Here is a 19098-nt window from a genome sequence, read left to right as displayed (position 1 = left end):
ATAAAGCTTGTTTGTGAAATTTAGCTAATTTCACTGGAGGTTTGTCAATTTTTAAATCAGCAAATGACATTATTAAAGAGAAAAGTTGTAGTGGGAGGAGTGATTTAAAGGGAGGAGAGACAGAGAGAGACTCTAAACTAGAACTGCTTGTTTTGTGGGTCACTTGTGATATGATTCAGAGCAGTAAGTTACAGTAAGAGCAGTTCACAACTGACGGGAAAAAGAGGAAGACTGTATAAGATATATGTTTGTTAAACTGTAGAGGACTTCGGACGTGAACAGAAGATATTTCAAGAGATTTGTGGACGTGACAGGAGATCAGGACTGATGGATGTATTTCGGGCTGTGTTGCTCTGCTTTCATGTGTTTACTGCGATTCAAGGTAAATCTGCTGTGAACTTTATTTATGGTCTAGACGCGTTTGCTTTTTAATAACTGTTCTGTTCCCGTGCAAAAGCATTAAAGTGACGCATCTGGCTGTTGCGTCGCGTTTTAGATGTTTGCGATTTAATAAACGTCGCTATATAGTAAGCTCCGCGTTCTTTACATTCCTGCGTTTATGACAGTTTATTTACATGTAAAACAAGTCCTCAAGGCTGATCGGGCGTGTGTCAACTTGTTTTACAACCAGCGGTTAACTTCAACAAAAAGACCGTCATAATGTTAAATCTTTCATCTTACAACGCTCCTCCTAATTCACTGACTTCAGTCGCTGCATTTCATTTCTGCTGTGTTAAGGAGTCTAGTTTTAGTCAGGTTCAAATAGATGACAGCCACGATGACATGAAGAGTTTTGGTAAGCTGTCCCGTCTCTGCGTTTACTCTGCCTCGTCCGTCAACGCTGCAAGTGAATTTGACGTGTTTCTGTTAGGTTCATAAATATCGATCACATAAAGTGCGATTTAACTTAAACACTTAGCTGATTGGTTGCATTGTACTTTGTAGTATGTGGGCGTTAAACAGCAAACGAATCATCATCGGTGAAGACTCCGCTTGTTTATTATTTAGTGCATTGAACGCTGCACGTCGACCATGCCCGATTAATATTCATTATCTAAAGTTGGTCATTAGTAGATTTCCTGCTTTATTCACTCAAAACCAATCTTTAAGTATTTGAACGCAGATGCTGATATCTTAACCCAAATTTAGAAGATGATACACACTTTCAATAATTTAATTACATAGCCCACCTAATAATAAAGCACTTTTTTTATCAAGTTTAAAAAATATATTGTCAAACTTGTACAATAACAGAGAATTATGACAATTATATTTATAACTGTAAATGCCACATATAGAAGGAAAAACAAATAATAATAAAAACAGGAAAATAAAACCCAAAAAAGTGGTTTGCTTGAATGGATTTACATGAATTAAAGCTATTACATAATAGAGAGCGAGAAAAGACAATTCTACTCAACAAGGATTTATTTGTCCTTTAAAAGGTTGTCATAATGCATGAACATTTTTGCAATTTTCTTATTTTTAGAAAGAGGAAACAAGAGTCAAATTCAGCAAGAAAAATGGGGAAAAATAAAAGAGATTTAAGCCATTTCTGCTTATAAATATAAGACACATTTTAAACTCTGTGACTTCTGTCATGACTTTTTATAATCATCGAGACGATTGAAAACATGTTACACTGTAAGAAGTGATTAGTTATCTAAAGCAAGTAAACCAATTGCCTTAAAAGCAACAAGTTGACTTCACAAAGATAGAAGTAAACCCCTGTAACTTGTAGCTGTTATTGTTGACTTGATTTTTCTGATTATGCCAATTGAAATCACTTTTTTTAAGTCAACAAATCACTTTTTGCAGTGTTAGACTATTTTAGCATGTCTGTTTTCAAACAATTATTGTAATTATTACAATATTACATATTTGGTGCTTCATTAAGTTTATTTAATCTACAATTATAGTCTGTATTAAATTTAGAAATCACTGGAGTCTGGAAAAGCAGTGTTATTTTAATGTATGTTATTTTTCTAGATACAAAAAAAACTAGAAAAAAAAAACTAATTTGATAAAGGTGTATTGGAAAAAAGTGATTAATTTACTTGTTTTAAAAATAAAAGTGAGTACAATTTGCATAATTATAAAAATGAAGTCAGCTTAACAGTTCCAATTTACAATGGGTTTACTTTATTGTTGTAAAGTCAACTTGCTTTTAAGGTAATTGGTTTACTTGCTTTAAGTAACAAATCACTTTTTACAGTGTATATAAAGACAGAATATCTACACACACACAAATACATTTGCTGCTCGTTCAAACTACTTAACATGAGCTGAATCAACACAGTTCTTGAGATGTTTTTGGCACAACTTAATTGTTTTATTTTCAATCCACTTGTTAACTTAAGTAATGTGTGTTAGGACAACATAAATGAATTGTGTGGAGCCTTCATATATTTGTAACACTTGTACGTTGTTTTAAAAGTGTATTGTAATGGCTGGTTCATCATTTAGCTAGTATTGATTGTCTCCAATTTTAGCAGAGTTGGTTTAAAGGCAGTCGATATCAGATGTTGTATATGTGGGTCTTCAGGAAGTGTCAGTGTGTTTGAGACTTGTTTACAGGAGAAAACTATTAAAGTGAAGTAGCATATCCGTTGAATCAGCTCTCCATAGCAGGGGGTATCGATCTGATGCCAGGCCTACTTCCTTATCAAAGTATGGAGGCGTGATTTTTATTAGAAAAGAAAAGGTTTCATCTTAACACACTGATTTCTCAGGCCTGGTATCTGACAGAGAGAGACTGAAAGATGGGATGAAGGAAGACTGGAAGTCTGTGGATATTGCAGTGGGATTTACATTCCTGACCCCCTGGGTTTGCAAGTCCCCATGAGAGGCTACACAACATCCCCTCAGTCAGAACTAGAAGCTGATTAAGTGAAAACTAAGAGAAAAATAACAGTGAGGAAGGATGAGGCAGCAGCATTAGTGAGGACATTGTCTGTGCACTTTTTTGTTGTCTGCATAATATATGCACAATACCACAAGACTGAATTAGATTTTCTTCTGTAGAATATTCTATTGCTTACTGTTTATTGCATATGGTTGAGGGAACTTCTGTTTTTGTGGGCAGATACTGATTAGTAAGAGGTTTCAGTTGAAACGGGACAGTCCCTCACAGTCATGCAATCTTTGTATGGGAGGGGGTTCTCGGACCCCTACGGCTTTCATTAGCACTTCTTAATGAGCCTCTTACACAAACAACCGTAGTGAGAAATGAGAGCATAGTATGTGTAGAAGGGGCTGTAAAGGGGTTCTACCTTGTGCAAATGTAAAATGCATGTTATTTATGTATTTTTGCCCTATTTGATAAGGATATTCATTCTTTCATTAATTTTCTTTTCGCCTTACTCCCTTTACTAATCTGCGGTCACCACAGCAGAATGAACCGCCAACTTATCCAGCATATGTTTTACGCAGCTGATGCCCTTCCAGCTGCAACCCATCTCTGGGAAACATCCATACACACTCAATCACACTCATACACTACTGACAATTTAGCCTACCCAATTCACCTGTACCGCATGTCTTTGGACTGTGGGGGAAACCGGAGCACCCGGAGGAAACCCACTCGAACGCAAGGAGAACATGCAAACTCCACACAGAAACGCCTACTGACCCAGCCGAGGCTCGAACTAGTGACCTACTTGCCACTGCGTCACCTGATAAGGATATTATATTGAGAAACCACTAAACAGCATATTGAATGCAAGTATGCTCTAAAAATGCTGGGTTGTCATAAACCAAAATAATGTTAAATATGGACAAATTAATTTTAAATGACTCTTTTTTTTTCTTCTTTTTTTTGTCTTTCTTTTTTTGGATTTGTCCATATTTGACCCAATGTTGACCCAACAAAGCATTTTCACACAGTGTAAAGCATCTACTTTATTTAAAATGCATTTTGTGTAAACAGATGTCAAATATTGAGTGAAATGGTGGCTCAGTGGGTAGCACTGCCACCTCACAGTAAGAAGGTCACTGGTTCAAGTCCCGGCTGGGTCAGTTGGCATTTCTGTGTGGAGTTTGCATGCTTTCCCCGTGTTGGTTTCCTCTGGGTGCTCCGATTTCCCCCACAGACCAAAGACATGCGCTTAAGGTGAATTGAATAAGCTAAATTGGCCATAGTGTGTGTGAATAGGTGTACATGGATGTTTCCCAATAATGGGTTGTAGCTTTGAAGGGCATTCGCTGTGTAAAACATAAGGATAAGTTGGTGGTTCATTTCACTGTGGCAACCCCTGATGAATAAAGAGACTAAGCTGAAGGAAAATGAGTGAATGTTTCATTGTCATAAAGCACAAAAGATAAGAGAATGTACAAGAAAGCACTGGCAAAGTATCCTTTTAAAAAATACACTTAAACTGGTACTGTACTTTAAAGTATATATTATCCCTTAAAGTATACACAATAGTACATAAAAGCACAAAACTACCTTTTAAAAAGACACCATTCCCAGTTGTATCCTTATTTGTGCCTTTTTGTTTACCTTTGCAGTCAATTCTTTGTAATACAAACAAGCCACGTGGCCAATCGAAAATAGTTTCTACAGATAATAATAATAATACTGTCAAACCAATCTTCATCACAATGATCTGCAAAAAACACTAAAGATTGTGTATTAGGCCTGCCACTTTTTGTAATGAAACCCTACATATCTGCACACAAACACAGCACTGCAATCCACAGATTGTTGGTTTGGTTGTGATGTGCATGATGTCAGCACTTACACAATTATGAGTTTTTGCAGACAGTTTATAAAAGTAAACATTTTCAGTCCACCAAAACAGTTAGTAAAAAAAGTAGAAAAGTTTTCATTTTTAGTTGAAATCATTGCAAATATACCTGTTGCCAATGTAAATTCAGTTTGGAGGTCCCAGAAACACACAGATAAACATGTTCAGACAGAAACCCTCAGGCAAGGAACATTAGATTATCATTTCACTCAGCTAATTCTGAGAACACTTTAGACTTCATCCATTTTATGTTACAGTGACACTTTAAAATCGTTCAGCAACCAATTTGCACTAAGCGTATGTTGTTATATTTTATATATATATATATATATATATATATATATATATATATATATATATATATATATATATATATATATATATATATATATATATATATAAAATCAAAGACTTTCTAAGCTTTTAAAGTAACAGGATTTCACGGGGTGGGAAATAGCACCCTGGACCGGATAATTATAAGCACTGATTGGGACCATGAGGACGGATGAGGTTTATAGGGAATAATAGAGCAGGAGGGGTTTGAACTGTATTGTCTATGAGAGACAGGAATGGACACACCGCCCTGAGCTGCACTTTATCACACAGACGCCGTTTCCTATTGCTCTTCCTGACACACACGCACACACATTTAATGCATGCATTCGCACATACTCTTTTAAAGTGATAAATAGTGGGTGGCATAGCCTGACAAGCGGCCGTGCATTCAGGCAGTCAATATTTGGGTCCGTCATTCATAAATATAGGAAATATGTATCCATTCATGAGAAATCGGGGTTTTTCCCACTCCATTTGATTTGCAGAACAGCATGCAGCACTGGCTCATAGTGTTTGTGTGTGATTAAGGGTGTAGGTCTGTTTTGTCTATTACAGGATAGGAAACAATGCACTCGGTGTGCCACCCTTCTCCAAATACACACACAAACTCATAATAAGACTCAAGTGAATGTGCACACAGACACACATGCACACACACACATACACAGGCATGCACACACGCACACATTCATGAATAAGAAACAATGGCAGCAGAGGATTTTTTTTCCCTCCCAGAACACTACATTTGGTTAAAATATATGTATTAGACAAATGTTTTCATGTGTTGTGAACAAAAATTTGGGTTATTTTACCAAATACAAAAACACTGTTTTGGTGTGGCCTAAAAATGTATATTAGCATGCCTGAAATTAATGTTTTGTTGCAAAAATGTTTCTAAAAATTAAATATCTAACACATTTGATTTTATTTATGCACTTACAAACTGTGGCTTCAATTTTCAGAGATTTCTTTAAAATAAATGTGAGATTAAGATAAAGATTCAAGCCAGCTAAAGACTTGCCACAAACATAGAACTGTAGTAAACAAAGTCTGATAGCTGTGCAGAGGTGCACATGTGGTTAGCTGACTGAACTTCACACATTGACACAAGAGCACACTCTATCAGGAAATGAGCAGCTCAAGGGTTCAAGAAGTTCACTTTGTCAAATATAGACATGGCTGTATGTCGATAAATGGATGGCTGGATGGATGGATTGATTGATGGATGAGTAATTGGATAGGGTAAAATGATGGATGGATGGATGGATGGATGGTTGGATGGGTGATGGAATGATAAGCAGTTGGATAAAGGAATATGATGGATGGTAGATGGGTGGGTGAATGGATGGATGGATGGATGGATGGATGGATAAGCAATTGGATGAAGGAATAGGATGGATGGATGGATAGATGGATGATAAAAGAAAAGCAATTTGATAGAGGAATAGGATGGATGGATAGATGAATGGGTGATGAAATGATAATCATTTAGATAGAGGAATAGGATGGATGGATGGATGGATGGATGGATGGATGGATGGATGGATGGATGGATGGATGGTAGAATGATAAGCAATTGGATAGAGGAATAGGATGGATGGATGAATGGATGGATGGATGGATGGATGGATGGATGATAAAATGAAAAGCAATTGGATAAAGGAATAGGATGGATGGATGGATGGATGGATGGGTGATGGAATGACAAGCAATTGAATGGAGTAATGGGATGGATGGATGATAGTATGAAAAGCAATTGGATAAAGGAATAGGATGGATAGATGGATGGATGGGTGATGGAATGACAGGCAATTGGATGGAGGAATGGGATAGATGGATGGATGATAGAATGAAAAGCAATTAGATAAAGGGATAGGATAGATGGATGGATGAATGATGGATGGGTGATGGAATGATAAGCAATTGGATAGAGGAATAGGATGGATAGATGGATAATAAAATGAAAAGCAATTGCATAAAGGAATGGGATGGATGGATAGATGGATGGGTGATTGAATGATAAGCTATAGGATAGTGGAATATGATGGATAGGCGGATGGATGATGAAATGATAAGCTTTTAGATAAAAGAAAAGGATGGATGGATGGATGGATGGATGAATGAAGAGATAGATGGATTATGGAATAAGCAATTGGATAGAGGAATAGGATGATGGATGGATAATAAAATGAAAAGCAATTGCATAAAGGAATGGGATGGACGGATAGATGGATGGGTGATTGAATGATAAGCTATAGGATAGTGGAATATGATGGATAGGCGGATGGATGATGAAATGATAAGCTTTTAGATAAAAGAAAAGGATGGATGGATGGATGGATGGATGGATGAATGAAGAGATAGATGGATTATGGAATAAGCAATTGGATAGAGGAATAGGATGGATGGATGGATGACGGAATGATAAGCAATTGGATAGAGGAATAGGATGGATGAATGACTGGATTGATGAATGAAGAGATGGATGGATAATGGAATAAGAAATTGGATAGAGGAATAGGATGGATGGATGGATGAATGGATGGATGGATGATAAGTAATTGGATAGAGAGATTGGATGGATGGATGGATGGATGACGGAATGATAAGCAATTAGATAGAGGAATTGGATGGATGGATGGATGGATGGATGGATGGATGGATAGAAAAAATGCTGAGTTCAACATAATTCCATCATGTTGTCCTAACACAAATCAAACAAGTTAACTTTATTATTTTTACAAATTTAAGTGGATTGAACAAAAAAACAATGAAGTTGTCCCCCAAAAAATTCAAGAATTGTGTTGATTCAGCTCATTTAAAATAAGTACTTTGAGCAAACAGAGTAACAGTTAAGTATTCTAAAAGAATGAAACTTCACACAAATCATCTATGAAGAGTTTAATTTACATCTAAAAATCTCTCTTTTTTTCTCCAGCGAGTGGTGATCATCACTCTCTCAGAGTCTCTGTGCCTCATCGGACCTACGAGTGTCCCGAAGGTGCTGATGTCATTCTGAAGTGTGTTCCGTCCGGGACCAAGGCTTACCCGCAGGACACCTTCTGGACTACCTGGCTCTACACGCCTCGTTCACAGGACCACTGTCAGAAGGGAGCACATCCGCGCAAGGCCAATCACACCAACCGCTCTCTAGGAGTGGTATACTCCAGCGGAGACAAGGTCTTCTCAGTCTCACTGAAGAACGTCAAGCATACGGACCAGGGCAAATACTGCTGCTGGCTTCTGGACCTCCATGGCAGGCACAAGGAGCAGGAAGCCCATGACTTCATGTACCTCTCTGTGATGCCAAGTAAGCCAGTCAGAGAGTTCAGATCTGAGGTTCATGTATCCATACATGCATGATCTTAATGTAACTTGTTTCCACAGCACCCAAAGATGCACATAATGGGAGTCTGAAATGTTTGGAATATTCTCACACTGCTTCAGATGGTAAGTTTAACACTACACAGATGATTAAAAGGTGCTAAAGAGTATTAGTACTCACGTCCCACACAAACACACACATTCTATGGAACCAAGCTCTACAAACAAATCATTCAGCAGCTATTTTAAGAACTAGACTTTATTTTCTGCTCACCGAAAGTTCCCCTGAAGTTAACAAATAGGTTTGATATTAAGACGCATGTATAATGAGTTCCTCCTAGTTATAGATATGTTTGTGTTATAGATATGATTGTGTGAAAGGTCCCTCAATGGTCACTACTTTTCTGTCTTATTTACTCACCAAAATCTCTTAGAATTGAAACAGAAATATCTTCTGTTAAACTGAAAACATGATTTAATGAATGTTGGAAACCGGTAACTTGATTTTCACAACAGTTTTTCTAACATGGAAGTCAATAGCCACTGCCATCGACATTCTTAAAAATATCTTCTATGTTCTCTATCAAAAGAAAATGATACCGGTTTGGAGCTACTTGAGTGTGAATAAATGTGTGAGTATTTTTAGGAGAGCTAAGGCGTAAACAAGAATGATGGTTTTGAAAAACCCAAATGTTCATGAAGTGCATTTAGTACCTACAAAAACTGGATTTAACTTGTTAATAAATAAGTTTTTTTTCACTGAAATACTGCACACAAATGGGGTCGACTGATTAGTGGATTTACTCGGAATATTCTATAACACACACAATGAAATCAAATAAAATGCTCTGGATTAAAGATATACAGTTGAAGTCGGAATTATTAGCCTCCTTTTAAATTTCCTTTTTAAATATTTCCCAAATGATGTTTAACTGAGCAAGGAAATTTTCACAGTATGTCTGATAATGTTTTTATTTTTTTCTGGAAAAATCTTGTTTAATTTCGGCTAGAATAAAAGCAGTTTTTAATTTATTTATTTTTTTAAACCATGTTATGGTCAAAATTATTAGCCCCTTTAAGCTATACTTGTTTTCAATAGTGTACAGAACAAACCATCAATATACAACAACTTGCCTAGTTACCCTCACCTGCCAAGTTAACCTAATTAACCTAGTTAAGCCTTTAAATGTCACTTTAAGCTGTATAGAAGTGTCTTGAAAAACATCTAGTAAAATATTATTGACTGTCATCATGGCAAAGATAAAATAAATCAGTTATTAGAAATAAGTTATTAAAACTATTATGTTTAGAAATGTGTTAAAAAAAACTTCTCTCTGTTACACAGAAATTGGGGAAAAAATAAACAGGGGGGCTAATAATATGTGACTTCAACTGTATATCTGATGTGTGTGTGTGTGTATAAAGACCAGCTAATGCAACATAATTGATGCATTGTTTTAAGACTGACTTTACCAGAATGTTTACACAATAATAATGTACTAGACGATTCCGCTGATCTGCAAAAAACACCCTAAAGTGCTAGTCCTGTAGTCCGCAATAGTTATTTAGCTTTTCAAGTACCATCATGTCTACAAAATGAACATGTATCCACTTTTTTCACAAAATACTGTCTTTTTTGACCCCTAAAAGCCATTGTAATGGAAATGACTGGTTAAAAGGTATTTAAAGGGGTGGTCCAGGGTGTATTTTTAAGGCTTGGTTGTGTTTATAAGATGCAAAGCAATGTGTGCTCATGCTTCAGTAGAAAATCTTGTTATTTTTTTTCAGATATCTTACTTTGAATATATACAGCTACTCAGCTAACACAAAGAGCTTAGAATCACCAAAGCGCGACACTGTCAGCTGTCTATTGGATCTTATTGCTGCGGTGATGGCAAGCAGCTGCTTTGTTTCTTATTCATTTATTTAAAAAGTGCATTAAAGCTGAGATACAACCTGAAAGATGACAATACAACACTTACTATTACAATCTTTTTTTACCAATACAATCTCTTTTTTAGCACTTTTAATAGTTTATTTTACAGACTTATAATATGCTGTTGTTCTGTTAGAATTTTCACTCCAAAATGCCCGCTGCGCCATCTAGTGGCTGTTTCACAAATTGCACTAGAGTGTCGCCTCTTGGTGATTCTATGCTCTTTTGCTAACATGAAAACAACAGTCATATTTCCTAGTTCCTCCAAAAGGCCTGCCCTCAAGTGGCTCTGATTGGTCAGCTAACATAATGTGCTTCAGGTCAAGCCCCTACAGGCATGCGCTTTTGCCCTGTGTAAACAGTAGCTGAATCAGACAGAAAATGAAAGCACAGAGCTAAGCCTCTCGTCTGCTCAAAATAAAATCTGACAAGCGTCTTTCACATATATTAGGGTAATAAGCATGTGTGAATAATATAAAAAGTATGTTATTATAGATGTAAAATGCACAGAAAGGGTACACAGAGAGACACTAAAAGTGGCAGCATAGAGACACTGCGGCGCTGCTGAAGATTGTGAGTGTTTACAGCAGTTTGGCTGATTAATAGCTTTACAATGCACAGCTTTGTCGGTTGAAGGAGTTTTTAGCGGAATCCAGCAGTAAACTGGGAGAAATTCTTAAAGTTCCCCTTTGTAAAATGCTGGCAATATCTTTTTTTAATATAATTTTCAGGAACATAGTTTAAATTATTCTGTAAGCACTTCTCTCTTTGTGTCGTGTTTTTGAAAACCCAAATACAGAAACAGAAGAAGCTCTGTGCAAATAGCAGCGTTTGGACGGCATTTTAGCTTTCTCTGCTGTAACATTATAACACCTCTGGCCAGGCTCCGTTGCTGTGCAGGGTGTATGGGCAGAGAATGCTTGTAACCTGAAATGCTTGTGATCTCAGTAGCCTGGATGTAATTGTTTTGTAGTCCCCAAATTTGTTCACTGTAGGCTTTGCTAAGCTAACTCTGTAAAATCCAATGTCTCCCTTTGCATTGAACTTTGAGCGTATTACATTCAGAGATGTTGTTTATGTTCACAAAGCTACATTACACATCAACTAAAGTTTAAAATATGATATTGTGGTGGAACACCCCTTTATATCCATCAGTTTTTAGCTAAAACAATGTCATGTAAACGTCCCCTTGGTGTAATTTTAGGATGATTCACAATTTCTTGTCTCTTTTCCACCAGTAATGTCTTTGTGATTGTCTTTTAGACTCTGTGGCTGAAGGTCTGGCTATCGCAGCCTGTGTTGCTTTTGTTCTGTGCCTCCCGCTTATTCTGATGCTGGTTTACAGACAGAGACAAACAGTAGAGCGACACAGACGTGAGTACACACACACAGACACACAGACACACACACACACACACACACACACACACAAACACACACACACACACGCACGCACGCACGCACGCACGCACGCACGCACGCACGCACGCACGCACGCACGCACGCACGCACGCACGCACACACACACACACACACACACACACACACACACACACACACACACACGCACACGCACACGCACACGCACACGCACACGCACACACACACGCATACACACACACACACACACACACAGTTAGTCATGTACTGCTCACACATTTACGCTGACCTACATTGTGTTTGAGAGTGTGCTACACAGCCTGCAGAATGGAAGTACAGTAGCTGCACTCATTCTTTTAAAGAGTCTGCATTTCCTTTCTCACTATGAACCATTTCCTCTTCCTGTTTTTCCCAGGTGCACATGAACTGGTGCGAATGGACAGGTGAGTTTCCAAAGAGACCGAAACACATTACTCTAGACTTAAAGTACATTCAGCTAACTTTAACCCAATTGGAATTGATGCCAAAATCGATATCAATAAAACTAAGTAATAAAAGTTAATATAAAGATAAGAACAAAGCAAATGTGGTTGTTCTAGTTGCAACATTTTAAAAATAATAAAGTATATTTTATGTCTAAAACTTGTTACTGAAATGCATCCAAAAAAATCTCATTTTTTGTTTTAGATATAAATAATTAATAGTCTTGAATAAAATAAATAAATACTGTAAATAAGCATAAAGGCAGTACAGCAAATGCCCTACTTATAACTTACAAATGATATTTATATTCGATCCTGACATTGATCTAGGTTATAAGAGCAACAAATATTAACTCGACTTCTAGTTAATCATTTGGAAAAGTTCCAGAAGGTCGTTTTTTTCGTGATTCATTGATCACCAATTTCGTGATTCAATTGATCATCATTGAACTGCATCCCAATCATCACAAATACTGCAGTACATCTATTGGAACCCACATGGACCCAAAATTCTCACGGAAATCAGTCAAGTTTGGTAAAGGAAAAATCATGGTTTGGGTTGCGACATTACTATCCTAATTAAATAATAAAGAATCAAGGCATGATCCTATTTTATTTTGGTAAAATAAGCGTAATCGGTCACACTTTACAATAAGGTTCATTAGTTAATCTTAATTAATGCATTTACTAAAATGAACAAACAATGAACAACACATTTACTACTGTATTTGTTCATGTTAGTTAACGTTAGTAGTTCATTGTTAGTTCATGTTAACTCATGGTGCATTAACTAATGTTAACAAGCATGGACTTGGTTGTTATTAATGCATTAGTAAATGTTCAATTATGATTAATAAATGCTGTACATGTGTTGTTTATGATTAGTTCATGTTAGTAAATGCATTAACTAATGAACCTTATTGTAAAGTGTTACAGCATATTCTAAGGCCTTTGCCTTTCAAATAAGCCACTTCTGATACCAAATAATCAACTAGAAGTCAAGTTTTTATTTGTTGTTCCTAAAACTTAGATAGGCGACAAGACTTTTGTCAGGTAGTGTAAGTGTGTGTGAGTGTGTGTGTGTGTGTATAGATATATACACACACACACACACACACACACACACACACACACACACACACACACACACACACACACACACACACACACACACACACACACACACACACACACACACACACACACACATACTAATAGCAATAAACTTGTGAATTATATATATATATATAATTAGCAAGTTTATTTACTAATATGGCAATATATATTATTAATTATTAATATGTTTACACTGCATAATCTTTAGAATAATTTTTTAAATAATGATGATAATATCTATACAGAAGAATGACAAATATAATCTACAAATTAGAAGGAAAATGTCCAAAAAATAGTCCTTAAATAGGCTAACAAATTTTTAGGCAAAACATGATTCAATATTAGTTATTTTTGTATAATCATGAGGTGAAATTTATTCTCAGCAAGTATTTGACAGGTTTTATAGGACTCTAATATACAAATATATTTATACTCCTTTCTTTTTCTCTCTAGTGAAGCACAGGGGCATGAGAACCCAGTGTTTTTGGGTGATTCTCCAGAACCTAAAATGCGGACAGTATCCCAAATAATGATGAGGCAGCCATCTGAAACAGGACACCACCTCCTGTCAGAACCAGGAACTCCATTCTCTCCAAACATACAAGGAGAACTGTTTTTCTCAGCACAGGGTATGAAACACACTCTCTCTCTCTCTCTAACACACACACACATACACACATAGAGTACACAGTCATCCAACGGCTCGATAGCTAAAGCTTGTCACTGCTAAACAGGCGACAAGAAACATCTGTAGAAGCACTACACACAAAGATACACACACAACCATGACACTCTCACACAAATGCACACACAGCACTTAAACAGAGTTTTTCGTCTTCTTGAATTTCCCCTTCTTATACACAAGCCAAACCCACTCGTTTTCAAGGAGCAATTTAAACATGCGTACAAATGTGCATAGATCCAGATAAAGTGTGTGTGTGGGCGAACGTCATGAAGTCCAGCTCACAGACAGACATACGCCTCCTCTACTTAACCTTTAACGCAGCGGAATTTACAGAAAGTCAGTTTCCCCTTTTTCTCCCTCATTTCACAACACGCATTTCTGCTTCTGAGATTCTGAGAAACCGAGAACGTGTTAGCATGAGCGTCTGCTTTTGTGTGTTTCTCCATTATATCGGCTCATACGCGACACAGCTAATGTTAACATTTATCAACTCACTTCCTTAATGTCACTTACGTTGGAGTGCAAGAGAACATTTTGTGGTCTAAAAGATAGGGTGGGAATTAATTTCAAATTACAGTGCTCAGCATAATTGAGTACACCGAATTTTGAAAATAAGTATTTGGATCCATTTCTCAGTGATTATAAGCAATGTATTTTGATGCATTTAAACAAAACAGATTTATTAAACAGATGTGTTTATTAAAATAATATTTTAGTGACCAAACATATTCAGAAATTGAAAGATAATACAATTAAATTCAAGCTAAATATTGCAAAAAATAAATTATTACAACCTACAATACTTCAACTCAATTTTTTTATTTTCTCTTGATTTTTCCTCTTTTTTTAAATTGTATTTAATATTTTTCTATAACATATAAATTTATGTGTACTAGTTTTTGTATATATTGGGGGATTATTGTATTTTGTAAAAAGATTACAAACATTTGCAATTTTTCCCCTAGTTTTTTCATGAAAACAAACCAAATTTTTAATTAGATCTAGAAAAATCTGAAAAATCTCGTTAGATCCTGAATAAAATAAATAAGTACTGTAAATAAACATAGGCAGTAGCAAACACACTAAATATAACTTAATTTTTTTTTTTGCGACTGAGTATTAATAATATGCTTACATCACATTCTTTTTATAAAAAAAATATTCCCCTTGGTATGCACAAGCCAAACCCACTCAAGTTTCGAGTTCAACTTTCATGTGTTTCTCCATTATATCGGCTCATACGCAACACAGCTAACGTCAACATTTACCAACTCATTTTACTTCTTCAATGTCACTTATGTTGGAGTGAAACTGAATATTTTGTGATGAAAAATAAAGGGTGGAAATTAATTTTATATGATTTCATATTATATATATTATGGGAATATTGTATTTTCTTAAAAGATTGAATTAGAATCTGGAAAATCTCATTTTTGTTTTTTAGCTTAAATAAAATAAATAAGTACTGTACATAAACAAAATGGCTATAGCAATTAATTTTTTTTGCAACTGAGAATTATTAACATGTTTACAGTACATTATTTTTTATAAAGAAAATATTCCCCTTGTAATAAACAAGCCAAACCCACTCAAGTTTCAAGTTCAAGTTTAAACTTTCATTTGTTTCTCCATTATATCGGCTCATACGCAAGACAGTTAACATCAACATTTACCAACTCAATTTACTTCCTTAATGTTACTCATGTTGGAGTAAAACAGAATATTTTGTGCTAAATATTATACATTTAAATTCTTTTAATTTCATATTATTTCACGTTATATTCTAGGTTAGTCATGCATGATACTGGAATTCTGTACCAATCGATACTGGAATTTTAAAAATGTTAATTTCTCGCTAACATTTAAGTGTGTTCTTAAACTAATTTCCCATTGTGTTCACATGCTCAACAGAAATGACTGTGATTGGCCGTGAAGGTCATCATCAGTTTATCGAACTTACTGCTGTTTACTGAGTGTAAACACAGATAGAACTGAATCGTTTCAAAGTTACATCGATCAGCTGGTTTGTCTAAAAGCTGACATATGAGTGATCCGCTGATGAATCGCAGCTTTAAAACTGGTACCGAATTCCAGTATCGTGACAACCCTAATATATATGTTTTGTTAAAACACTACAAACATTTGCATTTTTTTTGTTTTTTTTCTGAAAACAAACCAAATTTTGAATAATGTAACACACATAATTTGTTTAAATCATGTTTTTTTTTAACCAATGAGATGTATTTCATGATAAAGTATCCCTTTGTTGTATGTTGATTCTCATTACTGTAATAATACTTTGTAATAAAGTAAACGATTACCGTAAATAAGCGTAAATTGAATGCAGTGTCATTTAAAAATTAAATAATACATGCTTATTTTTGAGGAAGTAAATAGGATTAATAATTTTGTCATTGCTATCCTGACCCAAATTGCATGACACATACAACATGATGCATTTTTGAAGCTCAGTAAAACATGGCACTATGAATGTCAAGATCATGGATTTTTTCACAGGAAATAAAAAAACCCAATAGAAATGTGCACATTAGATGCAGTAGAACTCGAAGTGTTTGTTGAATGCATGAAAGCTGAAACAGTTATTAAATGACATAGAATTACTACTACTACTACTACTACTACTACTACTACTACTACTACTACTACTACATGTAAACATACGCTAATATTTGTAATGCAAAGCTTCCACTAACTGCCACCCACACTATTCATTTACACTAAGCTGCAAAAGCATTGCCATCTCCACATTTACATATAAAACACCCACGCAGCATGGCAAGACAAATTATTACCATATGCAAACACTTTACATAATCATGTCACTTGGATATTACATGGAGGCTTGAAGAGACAGTTCATGAAAAAATACTCTCCATTCACTTGTTCAAAACTTGCTTGAGTTTCTTTCTTCGGTTGAACACAAAATAAGATATTTTGAAGAATGCTGGTTGCTGCCACCCATTGACTTCTAAAGTATTTTTTTTCCGACTATACATGTCATTGGGTGCCAACCAGCATTCTACAAAATATCTTATTTTGTGTTTGTGTCGTTTAAAACAACAAGAGGCATAAAAAATTAGAAGGTCAGTTTAATTTTTTGGGTTAACTGTCCCTTTAAAGCAGGGGTGTCACACTCAGTTCCTAAAGGGCCGCAGCTCTGCACAGTTTAGTTCCAACCCTGCTTCAACACACTTACCTGTGGGTCTCAAACAAGCCTGAATGACTGAATTATTTGGATTTAGTTTAGTTTATTTATTTATAAAGTGCAATAAAACAACAGCTGTTGAAAACTTTTGTTTTTTTCCAGGTTTGCCAGAAAGCAATATCTGAGCATTTCACAACGCGATCACAGGGAAATTTCATCAAGAGGGTCCAAAGATGTCCTTTTTATGCTGTTCGAGTTGCACACACCTCTGTTTATCACAAGCTGAGATGCACCGCGGCTTCATTTGCACTTAAATATGTCTCTTTTTATCCAATCTGTATCTCTTCTAGACTTCAGGGATATTTTAATACCTCACGCTCTCTTGTTTTGGAGTACTCAGCGCTTCTTGAGTACTTCCTCGATGCAAACTGCCAAAGCACTCGCTTTGTCGCTGAATCAATGCTGGTGCTGGTCCCAGATTTGAAGGTTGACCAGACGAATCAGCAGATCTCAGAACTTCTATGACTGTGCTTGTTTTAAAGCTTCAAAACTGCTGATGATGCCACAAAGGCTCTATCCTGGGACCTTCACCGTTGTGAATCAGTGAAAAAGCAATGTTCTCGAAACACTCGCCATCAAGCCTGCTGAGCAATGATGGGCTTTTTAAAATCTTTTCGCGGTGAGTGTGGTGCTTTAACCATATTTGTAGCTTATTTTAAATGCATTCTTGAAGAACGAGTGCAGATGATTGTGGTAAATGTTGCATTGGTGACAATCAAACACAGTTGCGCCTCTAACGTCACCTGTGGCTTTAAGGAGCTGAAGACTCATGAAAGATTTTTATCTTTTGTACTCATTTTTTTATTGGATGTGTGGGGTATGAGTGAAAGTGTATAACTGTTCCTTCAAATGGTAAAAAAAAATAAGCAAAGAGCTTGTAAACAGGAAGCTTACATTTAAAACCACTGCCATAAAGAGTGCCATAACCTTGCTTTGTATATGAATGAAGAATGATTGCAAACACACATTGTAAATATGCTGATGAATTTGCCAGTTTGTACATTTGAACATGTGACTGTATAAAAGATGTAACATATATGTAGCTCTGATGACATGTCAAAAAACAAATGCTTATTACTCTTTTATAAAAGTACAAAGAAAATAAAAAGTTCTGCTGAAAGTTGAATGTCTCCGTGGTGTATTTATGCAACATTTAAAGTTGCAGTAGGTGATTGTCTTCAGAAACATTTTTTGTAGTGCTGGATGAAAGTCTCTTCACATTCCTCTAGTAATGATTAAAGTAAATGATTTAAATGTATTTATGTATTTTTATATATTGGGTAAGGCATAAGACAAATGTTCATCCAATTAAAAGTTGTTAGGCTGACAATTCCCATAATTCTGATAAATAGTCCAAAACGGTCTGTCAACAAATGAAGAGTTTAAATGCCTAAACCTCTAATGCCATCTGAAGTTTTCCTCTAAGGTGAGCATTTTTATCAGGCTCCTGTGTGTATGTTCAACAATATCACTTTTGTGGCAAAGAATAAGTCATTTTCCTGGTCTTTAAAGTGAAATATCTCAATATAAACAAAGGAGGCTGAGAAAAATATTCATTTTTGATGAAAATTTTAGATGGCATTTGGAGGTTTCTGCATCTGAACTCTTCAAATCAAGATTTGTGACCTCTGTTCACGCAGATCCGCCAGTTGCGAATGACTGTGGTAAAAACAAATGCTGAATCAAAACTTCAATCCTAAATCAATGTTGGAGTTAGTTTTGCACACTGGAGGATAGACAACACTATAGCTGAAGTATTTCTTTCAGACAGGTAATGTTCTGTTTTAAAACTCATTTAGTCAAGCAAAGCTTATGTAGGTTGTGTTGTTTTACGAATGGGTTATATGCACAGAAGTGTTGTTCAG

The 19098-nt window shown here is 35.8% G+C and overlaps 2 protein-coding genes across 4 annotated transcripts in view; one reads left to right on the top strand and one right to left on the bottom strand.

Annotated features, from left to right (window-relative positions):
- Window positions 1-19098, bottom strand: part of cdh23 (cadherin-related 23) — a 473177-nt gene that overhangs the window by 71980 nt on the left and 382099 nt on the right.
- On the top strand, window positions 162-18353 carry vsir (V-set immunoregulatory receptor). Its single transcript, NM_001077581.1, is given in 7 exon segments — window positions 162-382; window positions 8023-8394; window positions 8472-8534; window positions 11608-11718; window positions 12140-12167; window positions 13776-13951; window positions 17336-18353. Coding segments are annotated over 7 exon segments (828 nt in total). The 5' UTR covers window positions 162-327; the 3' UTR covers window positions 17359-18353.

The sequence above is a fragment of the Danio rerio genome, chromosome 13 (genome assembly GCF_049306965.1).
Source record: "Danio rerio strain Tuebingen ecotype United States chromosome 13, GRCz12tu, whole genome shotgun sequence".
Lineage (NCBI taxonomy): Eukaryota > Metazoa > Chordata > Actinopteri > Cypriniformes > Danionidae > Danio > Danio rerio.
This window is presented reverse-complemented; position numbering and strand designations above follow the sequence as displayed.